The sequence below is a fragment of the Salmo salar genome, chromosome 09 (assembly GCF_965601325.2).
Source record: "Salmo salar chromosome 09, fSalSal1, whole genome shotgun sequence".
NCBI classification, from domain to species: domain Eukaryota; kingdom Metazoa; phylum Chordata; class Actinopteri; order Salmoniformes; family Salmonidae; genus Salmo; species Salmo salar.
In genome coordinates this window covers 96,069,914-96,095,555 of record NC_138299.1, presented here as the reverse complement: position 1 = coordinate 96,095,555, position 25,642 = coordinate 96,069,914, and the positions used below count along the sequence as shown (strand labels likewise).

The window sequence follows — 25,642 nt, the reverse complement described above, 5'->3', positions numbered from 1 at the left end:
TGGGTAGAGTTTTAAATAGAACTAAGTGTTAACTGTGTGGGTAGAGTTTTAAATAGAACTAAGCGTTCACTGTGTGGGTAGAGTTTTAAATAGAACTAAGTGTTAACTGTGTGGGTAGAGTTTTAAATAGAACTAAGTGTTCACTGTGTGGGTAGAGTTTTAAATAGAACTAAGTATTAACTGTGTGGGTAGAGTTTTAAATAGAACTACAATAAGTATTCACGATGTGGGTCGAGTCCGTGATGAAAGCAACAGTTCCAGAGAATATAATAGAACCAGTTCAAAGGCCAGTGGACAGAGGCATGCATCCTAAATGGCACCATATTCACTATATAGTGCACTACTTGTCACCAGAGCCTGTGGGCCTATATAGGGAATAGGGTGCTATTTAAAATGTACGCTTGGAAACGCTGTCTAACCTAACTCAGAATCGATACAGATTAAGTGGCTGTTTAGAAAGAAGAGGGCCATTTATTTTGACTCTGCACTTTAATCAAATGTCCTCTCCTAGATGTTTTTTAATGGCTACTTCAGTTTGGTTTTTAAACAACAACCAACATGCAGCTTGAAAATTGACTTTTTCTATGTGGCAAAGCTTCAAAGGATATTTTTTACAAATGATCCACACACACACACACGCAAGCACACACACACACACACACACACACACACACACACACACACACACACACACACACACACACACACACACACACACACACATATGCCTTAGTTGTGTTCTTTTCATTGCAGCAGTCCTCAGTAGTATGGGGCCTAACAGACCATAGAGAGAGACAGGCCAGCCCACAAGGCAAGGAGGAATAGTGAGTAAGTGAGTGAGTGAGTGAGTGAGTGAGTGAGTGAGTGAGTGAGTGAGTGAGTGAGTGAGTGAGTGAGTGAGTGAGTGAGTGAGTGAGTGAGTGAGTGAGTGAGTGAGTGAGTGAGTGAGTGAGTGAGTGAGTGAGTGAGTGAGTGAGTGAGTGAGTGTGTAAGTGAGGGTGGTGGAAAGTGTCTGACTAATCTTGCTGCAAGCAGAAGCTTGACCAACCTACATTTCTGAGCACTGCAGATAGCTTTTCCTCATCCCTCCTTCCATCCATCCCTTTTCCTCATCCCTCCTTCCATCCATCCCTTTTCCTCATCCCTCCTTCCATCCATCCCTTTTCCCTCCATCCCTTTTCCCTCCATCCCTCCACACATCCATCCCTTTTCCCTCCATCCCTCCTTCCATCCATCCCTTTTCCCTCCATCCCTCCACACATCCATCCCTTTTCCCTCCATCCCTCCTTCCATCCATCCCTTTTCCCTCCATCCCTCCACACATCCCTTTTCCCCTCTATCCCTTCCTCCCTCCAACCCTCCATCCATCCCTTCCTCCCTCCAACCCTCCATCCATCCCTTCATCCATAATCCCTCCATCATCCCTTCGTCCCTCTAACCCTCCATCCATCCCTTCATCCCTCCCTCCATTCATCCACAAATCCCTTCCTCCCTCCAACCCTCCATCCATCCCTTCCTCTCTCCATCAATCCCTTCCTCCCTCCACACAACCCTTCTCCCTCCATCCCTCAATTGAGGTCATTGTGTCCTCATCCCAGAGGCTACGTCAGATCAACATGGTGACTGTTGCTGGATATAGCTATGTCTGTAGTGAGATGATGAAGATATATATGTAGAGAGATAATGGAGATATGTCTGTAGTGAGATGATGGAGATATGTCTGTAGAGAGATAATGGAGATATGTCTGTAGAGAGATAATGGAGATATGTTTGTAGAGAGATGATGGAGATATGTTTGTAGAGAGATGATGGAGATATGTTTGTAGAGAGAGAGGGAGAGGTTGTTGTCCTGGGACCACACTGCCAGGTCTCTGAACTCCTCCCTATTGGCTATCTCATCGTTGTCTGTAATCAGGCCTACCACTCTTGTGTCATCAGTGAACTTAATGATGGTGTTGGAGTCGTGTTTGGCCATGCAGTCGAGGGTGAACAGGGAGTACAGGAGGGGACTGAGCACGCACCCCTGAGGGACCCCAGTGTTGAGGATCAGCATGGCAGATGTGTTGTTGCCGACCTTTAACACCTGGGGGTGGCCCGTCAGGAAGTCCAGGATCCAGTTGCAGAGGGAGGTGTTTAGTCTCAGGGTCCTTAGCTTAGTGATGAGCTTTGTGGGCACTATGGTGTTGAACGCTGAGCTGTAGTCAATGAACAGCATTCATTGACTTTTGTCCAGGTGTTCCTTTTGTCCAGGTAGGAAAGGGCAGTGTGGAGTGCGATTTAGATTGTGTCATCGGTGGATCTGTTGGGGCGGTATGCGATTTGGAGTGGGTCTAGAGTATCCGGGATGATGCTGTTGATGTGAGCCATGACTAGCCTTTCAAAGCACTTAACCTCTTGGGGCTAGGTGGGACGCTAGCGTGCCACCCGTGGTGCACTCCATCAACAGCAGGTGCATTTCAAGAGCGGCAAATTTGAATCCAAATAAATGTCAAAATTCAAATTTTTCAAAAATACAACTATGTTACACCATTTGAAAGATAAACATCTCCTTAATCTAACCACGTTTTACGATTTCAAAAAGGTTTTACGGCGAAAGCATAAATTTAGAGTATGTTAGGACAGTACATTTACAAGAGTTGTGTGTAATGTTTTGTCAAGTCAAAGACAGGGTCACCAAAACCATAAAACCAGCTAAAATGATGCACTAACCTTTTACAATCTCCATCAGATGACACTCCTAGGACATTATGTTAGACAATGCATGCATTTTTAGTTCTATCAAGTTCATATTTATATCCAAAAACAGCGTTTTACTATGGCATTGATGTTGAGGAAATCGTTTCCCTCCAATAACCGGCAGTCAAGTCAGCGTCACAAATTAAATAATTAAAATTAGAAAACATTGGTAAAATATTATATTGTCATTTAAAGAATTATAGATTTACATCTTTTGAACGCAATCAACTTGCCAGATTTAAAAATAACCTTACTGGGAAATCACACTTTGCAATAATCTGAGCACTGCGCCCAGAAAAATACGCGTTGCGATACAGACTAGACGTCATGTTGGGGAGATCTAAAATCGAAAATACTATGTAAATAATCCATTACCTTTGATTCTCTTCATCAGATGTCACTTCCAGGTATCACAGGTCCATAACGAATGTAGTTTTGTTCAAAAAAGCTCATCATTTATGTCCAAAAATCTCCGTCTCGTTAGCACATGATGTAAGCCAGCCGGACTTCTCGTCATGAACGAGGGGAAAAAATATATTTCCGTTCGTTCAAACATGTCAAACGTTGTATAGCATAAATCATTAGGGCCTTTTTTAACCAGAACATGAATAATATTCAAGGTGGACGAATGCATACTCTTTTATAACGTATTGGAACGAGGGTACCCAACATGAACTAGCGCGCCAGGTGTCTAATGGGACATCAACGTTCCATGGCTCTTGTTCGGTCAGATCTCCCTCCAGAAGACTCAAAACACTTTGTAAAGGCTGGTGACATCTAGTGGAAGCAATAGGAAGTGCCAAAATATTCCTAAACCCCTGTGTTTTTCAATGGGATAGGTTTAAAGTCAATACAACACATCAGGTATCCACTTCCTGTCAGAAAATGTCTCAGGGTTTTGCCTGCCAAATGAGTTCTGTTATACTCACAGACACCATTCAAACAGTTTTGGAAACTTTAGAGTGTTTTCTATCCATATATAATAAGTATATGCATATTCTAGTTACTGGGTAGGATTAGTAACCAGATTAAATCGGGTACATTTTTTTTATCCAGACGTGCAAATGCTGCCCCCTAGACCCAACAGGTTAATGGCTTCCGACGTGAGTGCTATGGGGCAGAAATCATTTAGGCAGGTTACCTTCGCTTCCTTGGACACAGGGTAGATGGTGGTCGGCTTGAACCATGTAGGTATTACAGACTCGGTCAGGGAGAGGTTGAAAATGCCAGTGAAGACACTTGCCAGTTGGTCCATGCATGCTTTGTTTACACATCCTGGTAATCCATCTGGCCCCGCGGCTTAGTAAATGTTGACCTGTTTAAAGGTCTTGCTCACATCGGCTACCATGAGCGTTATCACACAGTTGTATGGAACAGCTGGTGCTCTCATGCATGATTCAGTGTTGCTTTCCTCGAAGTGATCATAAAAGGCATTTAGCTCGTCTGGTAGGCTCGCGTCACTGGGCAGCTTGCGGCTGCGTTTCCCTTTGTAGTCCGTAATAGTTTCAAGTCCTGCCACATCCGACGAGCGTCAGAGCCGGTGTAGCAGGATTCAATCTTAATCCTGTATTGACGTATGGTCATTGCGGGGACGACGACGTCGATGCACTTATTGATGAAGCCGATAACTGAGGTGATATATTCCTCAATGCCATTGGATGAATCCTGAACATATTCCAGTCTGTGCTAGCAAAACAGTCTCATAGCGTAGCATCCGCTACATCTGACCACTTCTGAATTGGGGGAGTCACTGGTACTTCCTGCTTTAGTTTTCATTTGTAAGCAGGAATCAGGAGGATAGAATTATGGTCAGATTTGCCAAATGGAGGGCAAGGGAGAGCTTTGTACGCATCTCTGTGTGTGGAGTAAAGGTGGTCTAGAGTTTGTCGTCCTCTGGCTGCACATGTGACATGCTAGTAGAAATGAGGTAAAACAGATTTAAGTTTGCCTGCATTAAAGTCCCCGGCCACTAGGAGGGACGCTTTTGGATGAGTATTTTCTTGTTTGCTTATGGCCTTATAGAGTTGATTGAGTGCGGTCTTAGTGCCAGCATCAGTCTGTGGTGGTAAATAGATGGCTACGAATAATATAGATGAGAACTCTCTAGGTAGATAGTGTGGCCTACAGCTTATCATAAGGTACTCTACCTCAGGCAAGCAATACCTCAAGACTTATTGAATATTAGACATTGCGCACCAGCTGTTATTGACAAATAGACACACACCCCCACCCCTCTTCTTACCAGATGTAGCTTCTCTGTCCTGCCGATGCATATAAAATCCCGCCAGCTCTATATTATTTGTGTCGTCGTTCATCCATGACTCTGTGAAACAAGATATTACATTTTTAATGTCTTGTTGGTAGGATAGTCTTGATCGTAGATCATCCAGTTTATTCTCCAGTGATTGCACGTTGGCCAATAGAACAGATGGTAGTGGTGGTTTACCCACTTACCTATGAATTCTCAGAGGGGAGCCCGACCTCTGACCCCTTTCTCTCTGTCTTTTCTTCACGCAAATGACGGGGATTTGGGCCCGTTCCTGAGAAAGCGATATATCCTTCGCGTCGGACTCGTTATAGAAAAAAATCTTTGTCCAGTTCAAGGTGAGTAATCGCTGATTTGATGTCCAGAAGTTATTTACGGGCCATAGAAGAAATTAGCAGCAACATCATGTACAAAATAAGTTACAAAATAAGTTACAAACAACGCGAAAAAACAAACAAAATAGCACAGTTGGTTAGGAGCCCATAAAACAGCAGCCATCCTCTCTGGCGCTATTCATACACATACACACACACACACACACACACACACACACACACACACACACACACACACACACACACACACACTTGCTCACACACATACACACACACACACACACACACTTGCTCACACACACACACACACACACACACACACACACACACACACACACACACACAGACACACACACACACACACACACTTGCTCACACACATACACACATACACACAGACACACACACACACACACACACACACACACACACACACACACACACACACACACACACACACACACACACACACACACACACACACACACACACACACTTGCTCACACACATACACACTTGCTCACACACACACAAACACTCTCACACACACACATGCACATTCCAACAGAAACACACTGCTAGCCTTCTGGTTCTCTGTTAACTGCCAGGCAGATTAGTCCCACTCAGTCTTTCCAGAAGTTGTTCTTAAAACCAACCGACAATGTCCTTCCAACTATATTTTAGCTCATGCAAATTATGAGCGCACAATAAATTATATTGTCTACACAAAACAACACAAATCCTATGCCACTGATTTATATTACTAACTTTAACCCATATTAGCATTACCATAGAACAGGGATCACCTCACATCCCCAAACTTCAAGCCTTTTTTATCAAGGTGGAGACCGGGAGATGTATTCATTCATCATGTTGACTTCTAATGCTGATCCTCACCTCTCTGGTCTGATCCTCACCTCTCTGATCTGATCCTCACCTCTCTGGTCTGATCCTCACCTCTCTGGTCTGATCCTCACCTCTCTGGTCTGATCCTCACCTCTCTGGTCTGATCCTCACCTCTCTGGTCTGATCCTCACCTCTCTGGTCTGATCCTCCTCTCTCTGATCTGATCCTCACCTCTCTGGTCTGATCCTCACCTCTCTGATCTGATCCTCACCCCTCTGGTGTGATCCTCACCCTTCTGGTCTGATCCTCACCCCTCTGGTCTGATCCTCACCTCTCTGGTCTGATCCTCACCTCTCTGGTCTGATCCTCACCTCTCTGGTCTGATCCTCACCTCTCTGGTCTGATCCTCACCTCTCTGGTGTGATCCTCACCCCTCTGGTCTGATCCTCACCTCTCTGGTGTGATCCTCACCCCTCTGGTGTGATCCTCACCCCTCTGGTCTGATCCTCACCCCTCTGGTCTGATCCTCACCTCTCTGGTCTGATCCTCACCCCTCTGGTCTGATCCTCACCTCTCTGGTCTGATCTTCACCCCTCTGGTCTGATCCTCACCCCTCTGGTCTGATCCTCACCTCTCTGGTCTGATCCTCACCTCTCTGGTCTGATCCTCACCTCTCTGGTCTGATCCTCACCCCTCTGGTCTGATCCTCACCCCTCTGGTCTGATCCTCACCCCTCTGGTCTGATCCTCACCCCTCTGGTCTGATCCTCACCTCTCTGGTCTGATCCTCACCCCTCTGGTCTGATCCTCACCCCTCTGGTCTGATCCTCACCTCTCTGGTCTGATCCTCACCCCTCTGGTCTGATCCTCACCCCTCTGGTCTGATCCTCACCTCTCTGGTCTGATCCTCACCCCTCTGGTCTGATCCTCACCTCTCTGGTCTGATCTTCACCTCTCTGGTCTGATCCTCACCCCTCTGGTCTGATCCTCACCTCTCTGGTCTGATGTGACATGATGGATGACTCATAACAGGTTGTATTGGAACACACTGAGCCAACTACTGTAGGGCCCTCCGTTAAGTCAAGGTTAATGCTTTTGTTTATTAACAGTGATGTGTCGGAGGCAATATCCATTACAGTCAGAGAGGGGCAGTATATTAATTAGGGACATTGATGGGTCTATCTGATGTTTAGAATGGACAAGTCCCGCTCTGCTCACAAAGCCACAGGGCTCAATGTGTGTGTTAGTGTGTGTTAGTGTGTGTGTGTGTGTGTGTGTGTGTGTGTGTGTGTGTGTGTGTGTGTGTGTGTGTGTGTGTGTGTGTGTGTGTGTGTGCTGCTGTTATTGCATTTTCCACAGCCTCTATTTGTTACTTCACTAGTGGAGTTGGTGTGTTGTTTACTCTGCTTGAGAACTCTGAGAGTGTCCGTCACTAACAGTGTATTTGTCTCCCTTGACATTATTCAGGATTCATTTAACTTCAAGACTTCTTAGGAAATATGATTGTTATACCTAAGTGCTTCCTTACCACACATTTCTGCTTTAGTTAGTAATACACTACACCTTATGCTCTTCAAATCTTTGATCTGGCAAAATGAAGTCCTGGACTGTTTCAGTATTTGAACCTAAACTGACCCTTCTGGGGAAGCCCATACAATGGGATCCTTGATGCCACTGGAACAATGCCTCTGATTGGTGTTGCCATATCAACAGCTTGTTCATACTCTGAACACGTAGGCTATTGGCAATAGGCCCATTGGTACAATTGACTATTGCCAACTGGCCCACTTCCTTGTAATCCTCTAGCTCCTAAATTGCTATCCGGGATCCTTGGGACGTCCCTACTCCATTGAAGTTTACATTTTAAACTGTTGAAGGGTTAAGGTTAAGTTAGATAAAGGTTATGTTTATGGTTAAGGTAAGGGTAGGGGTTATGTTTAGGGTTAGGGTTTAGGGGGTAGGCAAATCCCAAGGATACCAGATAGCACTAACCCTCCTAAATTTAACCTGCAGTGTACTTGTGAGAGTATCCACTCTACGGTACACACACCACCACTTGGCAGCAGACCTGTCTCTGCTTTGGCCCAGACCAGGGTTAAGAAGTCTGGAGTTTGAAACTGTGTTGCCAAAATGAATCCAGCGGCATTGAATAATTAAATTGTTGCTTGTTATAGATGGCTAGAAGTCCTCTCTTCACTCCTACAGATTGTATAGCAGGCATACTAAGCCTAACCACAGGCACCGTACTGGGAAACTCTCATCTATGTCCCCTTCTGATGTTACTGTAGCAAGGTTCTCACCTCAATCATGTATTTATAAACCCATTTTTACATCAGCTGATGTCACAAAGTGCTTATACAGAAACCCAGCCTAAAACCACAAACAGCAAGCAATGCAGATGTAGAAGTACAGTGATAAGAAAAACTCCCTCGAAAGGCAGTAACCTAGGAAGAAACCTAGAGAGGAACCAGGCTCTGAGTGGCGGCCAGTCGTCTTCTGGCTGTGCCGGGTGGAGATTATAACAGAACATTGTTAGATTGTTATTCAAGATGTTTAAACATTCATAGATGACCAGCAGGGTCAAATAATAATAATCACAGTGGATGTCGAGGGTGCAACAGGTCAGCACCTCAGGAGTAAATATCACTTGGCTTTTCAAAGCCGAGCATTCAGAGGTCGAGACAGCAGGTGCGGTAGAGAGAGAAAGAGTTGAAAACAGCAGGTCCGGGACAAGGTAGTAGGTTGGGTGAACAGGTCAGGGTTCCCTAACCGCAGGCAGAACAGTTGAAACTGGAGCAGCAGCACAACCAGGTGGACTGCGGCCAGGTAGTCCTGAGGCATGATCCTAGGGATCAGGTCCACTGGGAGGGGAGGGAGAGAGGGAGGGAGAGAGAATTAGAGGGAGCATGCTTAAATTCACAGAGGACACCAGATATAACAGACTGACCCTAGCCCACCGGCACATAGACTGTTGCAGAGTAGAGACTGAGACAGGGGTGGGTCGGGGGATACTGTGGCCCCGTCCGACGATACCCTCGGACAGTGCCAACCAGTCAAGATATAACCCCATCCACTTTGCCAAAGCACAGCCCCCACAAAACTAGAGGGATATCAACAGACCACTAACTTACTACCCTGAGACAAGGCTGAGTATAGCCCATGAAGATCTTCTCTACCGCACGAGCCTGAGGGGGCGCAAAACCGGACAGGAAGATCACGTCTGTGACTCAACCCACTCAAGTGACGCACCCCTCCTAGGGACGGCATGGAAGAGCACAAGTAAGCCAGTGACTCAGCCCCTGTAATAGGGTTAGAGGCAGAGAATCCCAGTGGAGAGAGGGGAGCCGGAAATGTACTATAGCAAGGTTCTTGTTTCTGTGCATCACTCCTTCCTGTTTCTCTCATTGTTCAGGGTCCTCTCTCTCTCTCCCTCCCTCTCCCTGTACCTCTCTCTCTCTCTCCCTCTCACTGCACCTCTCTCTCTCTCTCTCTCTCTCTCTCTCAATGGTGTATACATTTGTATTTGGGTCATCACTACATGTATGTATCAATGCTTTCTCTTCTCCCTTTCCCTCCCTCTCTCCGTCTAAACAGCGATCCAAAATAGCAGTCTATGAGAAAATGTGGTCATACATGAAATCGGCCGAACCGTCAGTGTTTGTCAAGACCACGCCAGACGGGGTGGCCCGTGTACGAAAGTCGAAGGGCAAGTTTGCTTTCCTCCTGGAGTCCACCATGAACGAGTACATAGAGCAGAGGAAACCCTGCGACACCATGAAAGTGGGCGGAAACCTCGACTCAAAAGGATATGGTGTGGCCACACCCAAAGGCTCAGCATTAAGGTGGGTGGGATAATATAACGATATTCTCCTTGTTGTTATAGTATTCCACCTACCCTGATGTCTTGTGTTTGGCCCTTCTTCTTCTTATTCTTCTCTTCTTCCTTATTGTTTTGGAATGGACACAAAGAGGTAACGGTATCATATATTTTATTGTTCTTGGATATCTAGGTTGATTTATAATTGTTATTATGGATGTTTATTTACGTGTTAATGTTGTTGTTCCTAAACCAAAGGGGAATACATTCCAGGGTGTAGCTACGAGTTGAACAGTTTAACAACCATTTTACCTTTATGTCTCTCTTACTCTATCTTTCCTTCTGGCCTGTCCTTCTGTCCTTCTGTCCTTCTGTCCTGTCCTTCTGTCCTTCTGGCCTGTCCTTCTGGCCTGTCCTTCTGTCCTGTCCTTCTGTCCTGTCCTTCTGTCCTGTGTGCTGTTCTTCTGCCCTGTCCTTCTGTCCTGTCCTTCTGTCCTGTCCTTCTGTCCTGTCCTTCTGTCCTGTGTGCTGTCCTTCTGTCCTGTCCTCCTGTCCTGTCCTTCTGTCCTGTGTGCTGTCCTTCTGGCCTGTCCTTCTGTCCTGTCCTCCTGTCCTGTCCTTCTGTCCTGTGTGCTGTTCTTCTGCCCTGTCCTTCTGTCCTGTCCTTCTGTCCTGTCCTTCTGTCCTGTCCTTCTGTCCTGTCCTCCTGTCCTGTCCTTCTGTCCTGTCCTTCTGTCCTGTGTGCTGTTCTTCTGCCCTGTCCTTCTGTCCTGTCCTTCTGTCCTGTCCTCCTGTCCTGTCCTTCTGTCCTGTCCTTCTGTCCTGTGTGCTGTCCTTCTGTGCTGTCCTCCTGTCCTGTGTGCTGTCCTTCTGCCCTGTCCTCCTGTCCTGTCCTTCTGTCCTGTCCTTCTGTCCTGTCCTTCTGTCCTGTGTGCTGTCCTCCTGTCCTGTCCTTCTGCCCTGTCCTCCTGTCCTGTCCTTCTGTCCTGTCCTTCTGTCCTGTCCTTCTGTCCTGCGTGCTGTCCTCCTGTCCTGTCCTTCTGTCCTGTCCTCCTGCCCTGTGTGCTGTCCTTCTGCCCCGTCCTTCTGTCCTGTGTGCTGTCCTCCTGTCCTGTCCTTCTGTCCTGTCCTTCTGTCCTGTGTGCTGTCCTTCCGTCCTGTCCTCCTGTCCTGTGTGCTGTCCTTCTGCCCTGTCCTTATGTCCTGTCCTTCTGTCCTGTCCTTCTGTCCTGTCCTTCTGTCCTGTGTGCTGTCCTCCTGTCCTGTCCTTCTGTCCTGTCCTCCTGCCCTGTGTGCTGTCCTTCTGCCCCGTCCTTCTGTCCTGTGTGCTGTCCTCCTGTCCTGTCCTTCTGTCCTGTCCTTCTGTCCTGTGTGCTGTCCTTCCGTCCTGTCCTCCTGTCCTGTGTGCTGTCCTTCTGCCCTGTCCTTATGTCCTTCTGTCCTGCATGTTCTCCTTCTGTCCTGTGTGCTGTCCTTCTGTCCTGTGTGCTGTCCTTCTGTCCTGCGTGCTGTCCTGCGTGCTCTCCTTCTGTCCTGTGTGCTGTCCTGTCCTGCGTGCTGTCTTTCTGTCCTGTGTGCTGTCCTTCCCGACGGTTGTATTGTCACTTTTAATTTAATAGTTCAACAGTTTTTCCATGTAGCCTTTAAAAGTTGCACTGTCACTTGTGATGAATGTTAATTGCATGGTGTTTTCTGTTGTTGCTTTTCTTCTCAATGATGACTAGTGTCCCCGTCCCGCACACTTCAGTTTCTAAACTACCTAACCCCTCATGCCACCTTTTCAATATTTACCACTTTCTTTGCTCTTCCTCTTAACCTTACTGATCTATCTAACTCATATTCCTAAAATTCTTAAAAATAATAGATACAAAATAATAGATAATACTAATATTAACAATAAGCACTATTAGTGGTAGTCCAACTACCGTTATTATTATCGTTATAACTACTACTATACTACTGTACTATACTACACTATGGACTATACTATACTACTACTATACTACTGTACTATACTACACTACAGACTATACTATACTACGGACTATAGTACAGTACTATACTACGCCACGGACTATACTATACTACGACTATACTAATGTGCTATGTTACACGACAGACTATACTATACTACTACTGTAATATACTACACTACGGACTATACTATACTACTGTACTATACTACACTACGGACTATACTATACTATACTACTGTACTATACAACACTACGGACTATACTATACTCCCACTATACTACTGTACTATACCACACTACAGACTATACTATACTACTACTATACTACTGTACTGTACTGTACTACACTACGGACTATACTATACCACCACTATACTACTGTATTATACTACACTGGGGACCATACTATACTACTACTATACTACTACTATACTACTGTACTATACTGCACCACGGACTATGCTATACTACTACTATACTACTACTATACTACTGTACTATACTACACTATGGGCTATGCTATACTGCTACTATGCTACCACTATACTACTGTACTATACAACACTACGGACTATACTATACTACTACTATACAACTGCACTGTACCACACTACGGACTATACTACTACTATACTACTGTACTATACTACACAATGGACTATACTATACTACTACTATACTATACTACACCACGGGCTATACTATACTACTACTATGCTACTGTACTATACTACACTACGGACTATACTATACTGCTACTATACCACTGTACTATACTACACTACGGAATATACTATACTGCTACTATACTACTACTATACTACTGTGCTATACTACACTACAGACTATGCTATACTGCTACTATACTACTGTACTGTACTACACTACGGTCTATACTATACTACCACTATACTACTACTATACTACTGTGCTATACTACACTGCGGACTATGCTATACCGCTACTATAATACTGTACTATACTACACTGCGACTATACTATACTGCTACTATACTACTACTATGCATTAGATTTCTCACGGACCTGTGCATTTTCTTACAAGTTATGTTTTATCGTTTCAAGAAATGCTGTTAACCTGGCAGTGTTAAAACTGAATGAGCAAGGCCTGTTGGACAAATTGAAAAACAAATGGTGGTACGACAAGGGCGAGTGCGGCAGCGGGGGAGGTGACTCCAAGGTCAGCCTCGATGTCACCAGATCGGGTACAATATTGCAGAGTAATCGGCAAGGCTGTTAATATTAGTCAATAGGTATAATAAAAATCATTGATTATGGATTGGATTTATATTATAGCACTTTGATTTTCTTATGTACTTTGTTAGCTAGCATACAACCCAACCCAAAACAAACCCACATGTTGAGTCCAACCAGGCTCAAATGTAGCCTTTCTGTCATTTACCATACTCTGACCAGTCTATGGAACAAAATATCAAACTAAGAACCCTTACTTGGCTAATACACATGGAGAATGATGAGGTAGCATGAAGCGTAGTAAAGGAGATATAATGGTAAGGCTAAGCTGAGTTGTTTGACAAAGACAGTTGTGAGAGGAAGGATAAGGATATGTGGATCAGTGTTTGGTTGTGTTTGACAAGGAGGAAGTGTGTTTATTCGACTGGGGATGTTTAGACTGCTGCTTCTCAGTGGTGGGAGTGATGTGAGGAGGATAGCGCTGTCCTGCAGTTGGAAAAGGAGGAGATGGAGTTAAATCCATCTTTAACATCTCTGGGCAGCAGACGATGTGTGTGTCGGGTATTATATTGCCTAGAGAATGTATAGCCAATCTGAAGTCTAATTAGCGTTTAGAGTATCTCTGTCAGATTTCTGAGTAAAATATACCTGTTGTAAGTTATATATTATACAGTAAGAATGTGTATTATAAGTTACATTTCATGAATAGTTTATCACAAACTATTTCTGAAAATATGGCATCTAGATGCCAGAGACTGCCGCCTTCCTCTTGTGAAGGCCACGTCTGTATTTCATAACATTATTGCTGTCTTGTCTGACACAACATGGCTTCACAGTTGCTCATGTCATATAGATGCTTCTCTGGACATCCCATGCGACTGGCCTAGAGAAGTCATCCTGGCCTCTAGATCCCATTGGCTGAAACCCCCCAAAATGGCTGCTCAGTTGAGACGTGTCAGCTCAGGGAGGCGAGGCGAACAGCGGAGTCTTGAGGGGACTAAGCATTACGGGCAAACGTGAGAATTCTAATCTCAAAGAGAAGGTCTGATCTCTTTGGGCTGTGGGTCATGTGGTACGACTACATTCAGTTAAACTAGGATTTTGTAGGTGGTGGAACTGCCCCTATAATTGATTGCTTTTTCATGATGATTTTACAAAAAAATCAATACAATTGTAGGTGGTGTCAAGTGTTTTTACCCAATTTAGCACTTGATTTCAACACGAACAACCAAGAGCCAGAGTTGAGCCCAATAACCATTGTGATAATCAGGTTTCTTACTCTTCTATTCTACTCTCTTCACAAGACATGGCTATATCCATCCTGGGAATCAATGATGCAATAAGAGTGTGTTTGACTTAGCCTTGTTAACTTGGTATCACCATACTTAGACTGTGTGCTATGAAGCTTGCATCATGCTATTTTAAAGATGGCATACAAGGGCATTGACATTTGATACAGTTTAGATCAATTGAATGACTAGTGACTCAGGCATGACTCATGCTACGAATTAGGTCAGCTAAGTGACTTGCTTACGGATTAGCTGTGATAGATAGGGTCATTTGACATGAATTCTCAGGAAATGTAATGTTATAGTACTATGACATGTTTGAAATAGCATCATGGCTAACATCTATATAATACCTCGATCAAGTAATGTCCTACCAACACACCTGACCTTTCTCTCTCTGCTTTTCTGTTTTACCTCCATAATGTTCAGAAATAGGCTTCCTATATTTTCATATATGTAGGGTTGCAAAAATCCACTAACTAAAAAAAAAGTCCCAGTAAATAAACAATTCCAGGTTTCCCAGAAATCCCTGTTAGAAGATTCCCTCTGGCAGGGTTCCATTCCTTGCTTATTCTCCCCCTTATTCAGGGAATCCTCCCATAGGGGTTTCTGGAAAACCTAGGAATTATGGGAAAGTCACAGGAATTCTGCAACACTATTTTCAACCATGCATTTCTGCTAATAATCTGTGTTGTATAGTCACTATGCTGAGTGATGTTGAGGCCTGCTCACGGCTGTGACGGCTGCGTTAGAAGAGCAGTACCGTTGCTTCTCTGACATGTTTCCTTCTGCCTTTTATCTGGACCTGCTCAGGTATGTATACTTTGGCTTTGGGCAACCTTCAGGATCATGGCTAAAATGTATTGATCATGTGAATTTATAATAAATTCATTTGCATTTGATCTCTACTGCTCTTAAACATTCAAACTGCACACCTCAAAGTCTGACATTTAGCTCTGACGAGCATTGGCATCGTCGGTGAAAGACAGACAGTGTGTGAGTTTGGTGACCATCTGCTGTGCTTGAAGGTTAATTATCCAGTATATCTCAATACATTGGCTGTCGACTGGGACACACACACACACACACACACACACTCCCTCTTTCTGATCACCTCTGTAATACTGCTCTCTTAGATTGGGTTTCAGGCCCCAGTATCATGAGCATGTTAACAGATAATTGTATTGTTAATCAATGTCTCTCTGAGCTACCATGATGGACAGTCCTTCACAGTCGCCCTATTACCATTGGCCAGGGAGATACTATTCTACACACTGGTGTAATCTTCTCTTCTCCTGCTGATGATAATGTATGTTTTCCTAAAGGTCCCAAGAGGACATTGTTCACCAGTGGAACCCAAGACACTTGTTATCCATTCATCATTTTTTGATTGGCGTAGTCTGTTTCTATAGTGCTTTATACAACAGGTGTGTGTAATCCTGAATGCTGATTGGTTAAAACCGCATTCCAGCCGGTGTCTATTCCACAAGTTACCACCGGCTAAATCTATGATGTTAAAATGCCTATTTACTCTGTTCCATCTGACTGTGCAATCTACTGTCTCATCAGCCCAGGCAGGGAAGTTATCAACTTGATCTCCAATATAAAAAACATCTTGACATTAACTCACATTTCTTTTAGACTAACATTTAGTTTTCCGTCGAGGGCTGGCAAACCGTGTCAATATATCCTCCAAACACCGGCTTCGAGGGCATTATAACTTTTATACAACGGATTACCAACATATTCTAATAATGAGTCACATATTTTCATACATTTTTTTTTATTTTCATTCATTTATTCATACTATTTCATCCTTCCACAAGATATAGTCCCGACACAATTGTAGGGTTGGTGAGACGAGACCCAGTCGTTCAGTCTTTCTGTTCTGTATCTATGGACGTGACCCAGTCGTTCATTCTAAATGTACCGTTGCCATACTTGCTGGCAAAGTTCTTATCCTTTGCTTGCTAGCTAGCCAACTACGGCTAACTTACAGTCATGTCAAAATAGTGCAGCCAGGAAAGTATCTTCATTTGCATTTGTTGAAGCTGGTTTCTAGTGACATTTAATTGGATCCATCCATAACAATAAGCTGATGAGGTACGATTTCGCCTGGCATAGAAAATGTGCTCACTCGTCAGGAAACTGTTATTCAGAGGAGTTAGCCAACAACACAGCTGCAGTAACAGTCATTTCTAACTGAAGCTGAAAGACTGCAAATTAGCTGTGTTTCATTTTTACTTTTTTAAAATTTTATTTGTTTTGTACATATCCATAACAATGATGCCAGCTGAGTTATGATTTTGAATGGCTGAGAAACGCTTCCTGCCTCTTTGTCTCGTCCAGACTCACGACTCGTTCATTACTATGGGACAGCAGGAGATCGAATTTGAATATTGAAACAATGTTGCAAATGTCGGAGAGAGGTTTATATAAATCTCCGCTGTTGAAAAAGAAATGTTAGTCGAAAAAAAATATGAGATATTGTCTAGATGCTTTTAATAGTGGAGATCAAGTTCATAAATTGTCTGGCTGGGCTGATGAGACAATGGATTGCGCAGTTAGATGGAACAGAACTTTTATTTTTATTTTTTTTACACCTTTTTCTCCCCAATTTTTTGGTATCAAACTGATGGTTACAGTCTTCTCCCATCGCTGCAACTCCCGTACGGACTCGGGAGAGGCAAAGGTCGATGGATTGCTTCTTGACACAACGTCCGCTTAACCCGAAAGCCAGCCACACCAGTGTGTCGGAGGAAGCGCTGTACACTTGGCGACCGTGCCAGCGTGCATTGCGCCCAGCCCGTCACAGGATTCGCTAGTGCACGATTGGACAGGAACCTCCCTGCCGGCCAAATCCTCCCCTAACCCGGACGACGCTGGGCCAATTGTGCGCCGCCCCATGGGTCTCCAGGGTCGCTGCCGGCTGCAAAAGAGCCTGGACTCAAACCAGGTTCTCTAGTGGCACAGCTAGCACTGCGATACTGTGCCAGACCACTGCGCCACTCGAGAGCCATAAATGGGCATTTTAACGTCCTAGATTTAGCCGGTGGAAACGTGTGGAATAGACAACGGCTGGAATGCGGTTTTAACCAATCAGCATTCGCGATTTGACCCACCCATTGCATAAAGGGCTATAGAGCAGAACACATTATGTTTCTAATGGGGAAATAGAGTTGAGCACCACCAGTCTGTTTCTATAGGGGCTATAGAGTAGAGCACCACCAGTCTGTTTCTATAGGGGCTATAGAGTAGAGCACCACCAGTCTGTTTCTATAGGGGCTATAGAGTAGAGCACCACCAGTCTGTTTCTATAGGGGCTATAGAGTAGAGCACCACCAGTCTGTTTCTATAGGGGCTATAGAGTAGATCACCACCAGTCTGTGTCTATATGGACTATAGAGTAGAGCACCACCAGTCTGTTTCTATAGGGGCTATAGAGTAGAGCACCACCAGTCTGTTTCTATAGGGGCTATAGAGTAGAGCACCACCAGTCTGTTTCTATAGGGGCTATAGAGTAGAGCACCATGTGATCAATCTTCCTAATTATGCATCATCCTTTTGTTGTGTTTTCCACACGTAACATCTTAGCCTCGTTTTTCAAAAAGTATTATGTCATGTATGTTGCACAGGTAAATAGTTCATGTTAAGTGCAAGGCACTGTGTCAGTTGTAAAACAGTGGGAAATGTCTTATACCTTCAATTCAACATTTTAACACATGATTATTACCTATCAGTTTCCTCTGATGAAACCATATTACAAAGAGAAACCACATTCATTATCCTCCTGATGTGTCAAAGCTGAGCTTAAACAGCAGTAATAAAGCTGTAGCTTGGTTGACAGTAATCCCCCTTGTAAGCGGATTTAGTAAAGGCTACAACCAAACCTGTTTCCCCCACCAATAAATAGCACAAGTTCTTTTGAAACGGTTGATGTGAAACACCTCTGGCTTTATTCAGTATTTTAATGCCGTCTGTAATGTCAAGGTAAATGCTATTATTAGTTTCCCACGTTTTATTGTTCATGTTGTCTTTGGAACCAAAGCTCAGAGCCACCTTGTGTTGTTGCAGTAGGAGGTGTCCAAGCCTCTGCTTCTACCGCCTCAGAAAATATCAGGTCAACGGTTATGTTGTAGTCTTTTACTGTTACTCTTAGTCAAGAGAAGGTTCTAGTTGGATGGAACTTAAGTGCTGGTCAGAAAGCTACCCTGCTGTCCCCACAAACAAATACCTTCCTCAGCTTTAGATACTCCCAGACCAGCAGAGTGTACAGTCAGTACCTGCTCGTCCTGTTACCAGCATCTGCCGATTACTCGAAGCGATAGGAGCAGGCCCTGGCCCTAGACAAGGGCTGGTCAATGACGACAAGGTAATAGACTAGAATGCCTGTTCTCTATGATGTGACAATGGCCAGGAGTCCTGCTCGATCGCTTTGTTATGAAGTTATGCAAACTATGAAGTTATGAATAACATAAAATAACATAATATGATGTTATTTATGTTATTTCTCATGTGAAGAACTCCTGTAAACCTTGCCGTATTGAAACTCAGTGAACAAGGCATCTTAGACAAGCTGAAAAACAAATGGTGGTACGATAAGGGTGAATGTGGAACCAAGGACTCTGGAAGTAAGGTCAGTCTCCGCTGGTCTTTTGTGTTGATTCCCAGTTGCATTGTGACGTACTGTTCATATGCAAAGAAATGCTAAACTATCCTGAAACATTTAGATTAGCTATACTCTATATCCCCCTATCCCTTATTTTATTATTTTATTATACCCCCCCAAATTATAATAATTCTGCCACATACATTTAACAAAAATAAAAAAGTGGTTCAAGTCCTTCATGCATGATTTCCCAAATTCAAATCATGTCTGAAAAATACGTTGTCTTTTTTTGGCCGATATAGAAATAGGTACTGCTTTTTTCTTCACAAACTGTAATGGTAAATGACCTTATGCTTGGTGAAATGGTACATGTGTAAAATAATCAAACACCATCATTGAATAGTTGTTGACTAGCTGTTGACATTAAGTGCTATTTTTGCTCATTTTTATGCTTGACATTCGTGATATTCTTACCATTATGCTGTTGTTTCTATTTACTAAACTTTTAATTAAAATGTGCTTTATCTGTGTTGTTACTATTTTGCTTGGAAATTTATTTATTGGGTTCTTTAACTTCCTGTGGTGGGGTAAACAAACAAAGTGTTGATGTTGTGATCAACTGCTTCCATGTAACTTCAGGAAGACATTGCAACACCGTGGGGTCTTTGTCTGAACAAGGAGTTGCAATGAAGAGATCTTGTTGTTTTCACCCCACATGAAGTCTAAGAATGTAATAAGCCTCTATTTAACCCTCTGAGACCATAGCCAGGCCAATAAACTAACAGATCAGTGTCCTTACCCTCGTCGGCTTAGCTACATATTACCACAGCTATAATCTCAGTCAAAGCTCAAAGGGTTAAACTGCAAATGGTAAAGCTCTCATGAACAAATTTTCTATAAACATGTTTGGGAAGTAAGCAGCAGCAAAATGGTTTGATTCCTTAAAAATGGCTTAAAAAAATTATAATTACGTCAGAGAGATTTGACAACAACAGTATCAAAGTGTACCAAAAAAAGAAAAATTCAGGACAGGTCTTGAAATTTTGACCTGTGAGTTACTGACCGCAGCTTCCTTATATGGAAGAAGACCTGTAGAATAGGGGAAGCTCTACATTCACCTAGATCAAACTAAAGAGGTGACTCGTCTCTCCTTCATTGGAGAGTGGTCTGACTATGGTGTTCAGATGTTCCTCAAAACTTCTTGGACCACTATAGGAAAGCCAGTCCAATCTAGACTTTTTCTAGACTCAACCTCAGCCATCCTTTACTATATCAGCCTTCTGTTGCTGTTAGCCTCTGGAGTCTGTAGTATGATCTGCCATTGGAAGCATCAGAAACATTTCTGTCTCAGAGAAACAGTTTGTAGGAAGGTCTGATAATAGAGTATCCATGTGAATTCTGAGTGTTAGGTCTCTGACTGTTATTTCAACAAGACTCTGTAAGGATCAGTTTGAGGCCTATATACTCTGCTTTAGTGTTGTACTGGTAGGCTACACTGTTCTCTACAGAACTCTCTCTCCACCGCAAACCCTCTAACTATGTTCTTCACCTTCCCCAGGACAAGACAAGTGCTCTCAGCCTGAGCAATGTGGCTGGAGTCTTCTATATTCTGGTTGGAGGGCTGGGGCTGGCCATGATGGTGGCACTGATTGAGTTCTGTTACAAGTCACGTGCAGAAACCAAACGGCTCAAACTAGCAAAAAATGCTGAGAAATTTAAGCCAGCTCCCCCGACCAACCCCCAGAACTTTGCCACATACAGAGAAGGTTACAACGTGTATGGGACAGAGAGCGTTAAGATCTAAGGGTAATGACACCGCTGCTCTCTTCCTGATTCTCTCTCTGTGACATCTGAATCATTTAGTTGGTTTCCTCTGGTGGTGTTGTTGAATGATTTGTTTGTTTGTGTTGTTGTCAAGCTGTTTGGTGTGATTTCGTAACACTTAATCACTCATGACTTGAACATATCCACAATATTTTAACTAGGCAAGTCAGCTAAGAATAAATTCGTATTTACCATGAGGGCCTAACCCGGCCAAACCCTAACCCGGACGACCCTGGGCCAATTGTGCACCGCCCTACGGGACTCCCAATCACGTCCGGTTGTGATACAGCCCGGGATCGAACCAGGATCTGTAGTGACGCCTCCAGCATTGAGATGCAGTGCCTTAGACCGCTGCCCCACTCGGGAGCCAATAGACAACCCAACATTACATTTACAAATCCCGAAGACTTTTGTTAACTTGACATTGCTACATATTGTGTATGACTAGAGGTCAATTCTTGTTTGGGCCACCAAAGCATTTTTTCGGGTGGCCTAAGTCCAAACAGTGTGTAAAAAAGTATTTTCATAATTTGAAATACATTTTCGGGACAGAAAAATGCATCCAGCGTAAACTTAAATGATTCAACCCAGATATAAAGTATGTAGAACAGATAATGGACCTATATATTCTTTAGTTATATAATCTTTGAAAACTAACAATCAGCAACATAAAAGCTTGACAGTCTGGGAGAATTGTACATAAAACATTTATTCAGCATTTGTTATTATGTTTGAGCAAAAGAACACAGCATTAGCCATGGCAAAATGCATAAAATTAAAGGAAATTTGTTTTAAAACTGCAAAATGTTCTCTCAGTTCCATGGCAGAATATGTAGATTTGCAGGAAATTGGCTTGAAGTACAAACATTTTTCTACACCGCCAAGATGGGGGCCTCTAAATTATTTATTAAAGTCAGCCTCCCAATGGACCGGCCACGCCCTATTTCACGCCCCCTGCCTCGCCCACCACCTAAGCCCCTTTTTGGTCCAGAAAAAACCCTGCACTATGGTGTTGTTAATTAAAATCAACATGATTTTAAAAAAAAGATTAAGCCATCAAAAAACATTTATCTTTATCTCGTAAACACTCATACTTTATCTAGCTTAAGGTTTTAGTTTACTCAGTGGAATATGCTAGCAGCATCTGCAAATCGCTAACAGTTAAGCTAATGTCCCAAGTAACACATCATCGTGACTCAACCATTCCAACCTTAATGACACATCTCATCTCATCCACCATTTTAACAGACTTATTACCCATGTGTCTCTGTGTGAGAATCTCAATTTCATTGATTCCTTGGGTCCTCGCTCCTCGACTCCTCAAATCCCATTGGGTGAGAAGGTCAGAGGGGAGGGATCTCTGACTTCTCATCCTATTGGTTTTGAGGAGGTGAAGAGAGAACACGCAAGGAATCAGTTAAATGCAATTAAGATTATCCCTATGTCTCTACTTCCTTCCTCTAAAACAGGTATCGGGCGCTTCAGTTAGACCAGGTACACGATCCCTTACGAACGACTGTGACTATTGACCCTATGATGAAACGACATGATCACGTCAGGATGGGGGTTTCCTCAACTGCAGCTAAATCCTCTCCTGGCGGCAATGGCGACGATAATCTGCAATGGCGACACGACAGGACTGGTGACGTGAAGAACTCAAGCGGTTTCCTGCAGTGCCTTACGTATGGAACAGTCACAGAGTTACTTAGAACAATGCAACTCATAACAACGGCATTGCATTTGGCTTGAACTCACAGACAAATAAACAGAAAGACAGGATCGATACTGTAATCTGTTTTAAGGAACTTTATTTGAGATGCTAAAGACAAAAGAGAGATACCTAAAGCCATCACTTGCACCCAGAGCACATTTCCAAGTGCCGGACAGAAGATGAATACGATATGACAGATGATAAATTGTTTTTTCTGCAAAGGGAATTTGATCAGATTATCCTAATTCTTCTTGCAGGCTAGGTTTTTACTGGTTAAATGTGTTTTAAAATACGTTTATTATAGACACTGATTATTAGAAGATTGCTTGTTATATTCTTGTGACCTTGAAATTGTTTTGAAAGACACATTTGAATCTTATTGGAATCAATTGGTTAAATATGCCATAGCCAAAAGAAACTGTATTGTTGTTGTCCTCAACTATGGTGCTTTTGAAGTGTCAGAGATAGACTCTGAGAGAAAGCGTTGGTAGCTAGTCAAATGTGCATCCCAAATGGAACCCTATTACCTATATAGTGCATTACTTCTGTGCAGAGCCCCCGGTCAAAAGTAGTGCACTATATATTGAATAGGGGGCCATTCTGGACATACACACAGGAACTCATGAAAGAGATGAATGTGAGATGCAGCATTTGGCTTTACACAACTTAAAACAGGCCATCTCACAATCCCAATATACTTCCAACAGATTCAGATGTGTTTTTTTAAAGAATGCAGAGGACTGTCTGAGCAAGTTTCATAGTTCAGTAACTCTCCCAGTGTGTTTTATGGTGTGTATAATATGAAGAGAGAACTCACTCACACAGTGTTGCTCCAAAATAGGCTGTTTTTTTTGTCTTCATTTTGAAAGAACACCTGCTTATAGCTGGGTTTTCATGTAACCTAAAATCATTCAAATCTTCTGTACAATAAATTTAAACCGAACCAAAAGGGACATTCAAAAAGTAGATAAACTGCAATCCAAACAGTAATGGCTTTTTAATGGTAGTATTATGGATGACCTTGGTATTTTGCTAAACAACTACACATTTTAGAATAAGCTGCGGTTTGATCATATGCTTTCAATTTTAATTTCTTTTTATGAACATTGTAGTGTGTGGTGAATTTACTTAGTAAATTAAATAAATTAATAATATAAATACAACGAGAAAATAGATTTATACAACGTACTTACAGGGGATGTCTTAAAAGCTTAGCACATTTCCTTTTCAAAAGACTGTGATTCCATAGGATTTAGGAAGAACATTAATCACCTAAGACCGTGAAAAGATAGATTTACACACACAAAAAAAAGATTTAAAAAAGGGAAGGTAAGAAAAAGGAAATGAACAATTCTAAAGAAAGAGAGGTGTACGTTTATTGAAATCAGATGTATTTATTAAGGCTACACAAGAAAGGAGTGGATGGGTTTCCCAATTTTTCTAAGAAATTGCATGTTAACTCCGTAATGACAGATCACAAGCTCTTCTAACTTACGTCAGATTCTACAGTAGAAATACAACCACGGTTATTCTTCAGTGAGACAGTTTCTTTGGTTTTGTAAGTTCACTTAACACAGAGAAAATGGCCAAACATCTTAGTGACTACTACAAAAGAGTCAGAATCTGCATGTATGTATATAATTTACTGATCTTCGTTAGTGAGGAGCTGTACAGAGAATTTTCATACATTTTGTAAATAAACCTGTATAGAAAATGACATGTGTTTGTGTGCTTGTAATCTCATGAACTTGTTAAACCACATGGTGAAGTTAATTAAAATAAACACACAAACACACAGCAATGCATTCAGTCATCACTCCAAGAATGTGTAAGCTATGCATCTGTCTTCTCATCTGAAAGGAAATTGCCTGTTTTGCAACACACTGTACAAGCCACATGTCAACTATATAATTCCTTCCGGTACCATTACAACCTTCTGAAAAACAGCATGAGAAAATAGCTGGTTATTGAGCAGCTGGATCAGTATTACTACAGAACTACCTGCTGCCTCTGACAGTCTCCCATATACACTGATTGAGAGTCTCACTGACATCTTCATTGGCCATCTGAAATCTCTCATCAATGATGTGTCATTATAAGTTGAGGAAACCATTTCAAACCCAGAGTACATTAACCTACAGTGATCAAACATGGCAGCCTGATGAGTACATAGCACTCATCATGATGTATCTATAGGTATAGTGGTATCATGATGTATCTATAGGTCTACTGGTATCATGATGTATCTATAGGTCTACTGGTATCATGATGTATCTATAGGTCTACTGGTATCATGATATATCTATAGGTCTACTGGTATCATGATATATCTATAGGTATAGTGGTATCATGATGTATCTATAGGTCTACTGGTATCATGATGTATCTATAGGTCTACTGGTATCATGATGTATCTATAGGTCTACTGGTATCATGATATATCTATAGGTCTACTGGTATCATGATGTAACTATAGGTATAGTGGTATCATGATGTATCTATAGGTCTACTGGTATCATGATGTATCTATAGGTATAGTGGTATCATGATGTATCTATAGGTCTACTGGTATCATGATGTATCTATAGGACTACTGGTATCATGATGTACCTATAGGTCTACTGATACCAGTATACCTATAGATACATCATGATACCAGTAGTCCTCTAGGTACATCATGATACCAGTAGACCTATAGATACATCATGATACCAGTAGACCTATAGATACATCATGATACCAGTAGACCTATAGATACATCATGATACCAGTATACCTATAGATACATCATGATACCAGTAGACCTATAGATACATCATGATACCAGTAGACCTATAGATACATCATGATACCAGTAGTCCTCTAGGTACATCATGATACCAGTAGTCCTCTAGGTACATCATGATACCAGTATGTCTATAGCTACATCATGATACCAGTATGTCTATAGCTACATCATGATACCAGTAGACCTATAGAGACATCATGATACCAGTAGACCTATAGATACATCATGATACCA

At 42.7% G+C, this 25,642-nt stretch overlaps 1 protein-coding gene across 3 annotated transcripts in view; it reads left to right on the top strand.

Moving 5' to 3' along the window:
- LOC106612181 (glutamate receptor 3) overlaps positions 1–24,337 on the top strand; it is a 219,292-nt gene extending 194,955 nt beyond the window's left edge. The window contains exons 13-16 of one of the 3 annotated variants that reach the window (XM_045724147.2): positions 9,777–10,024; positions 18,998–19,112; positions 20,644–20,891; positions 22,379–24,337. In XM_045724147.2, coding sequence (XP_045580103.1) covers positions 9,777–10,024; positions 18,998–19,112; positions 20,644–20,889 — 609 coding nt within the window. In that variant the 3' untranslated portion in view covers positions 20,890–20,891; positions 22,379–24,337. Of the gene's footprint in view, positions 1–9,776; positions 10,154–13,058; positions 13,174–18,997; positions 19,113–20,643; positions 20,892–22,378 lie in introns of those variants that run through there. The other 2 variants (XM_045724148.2, XR_014378839.1) reach the window with 2 other exon arrangements.
- The last annotated feature ends 1,305 nt before the right edge of the window (positions 24,338–25,642 follow it).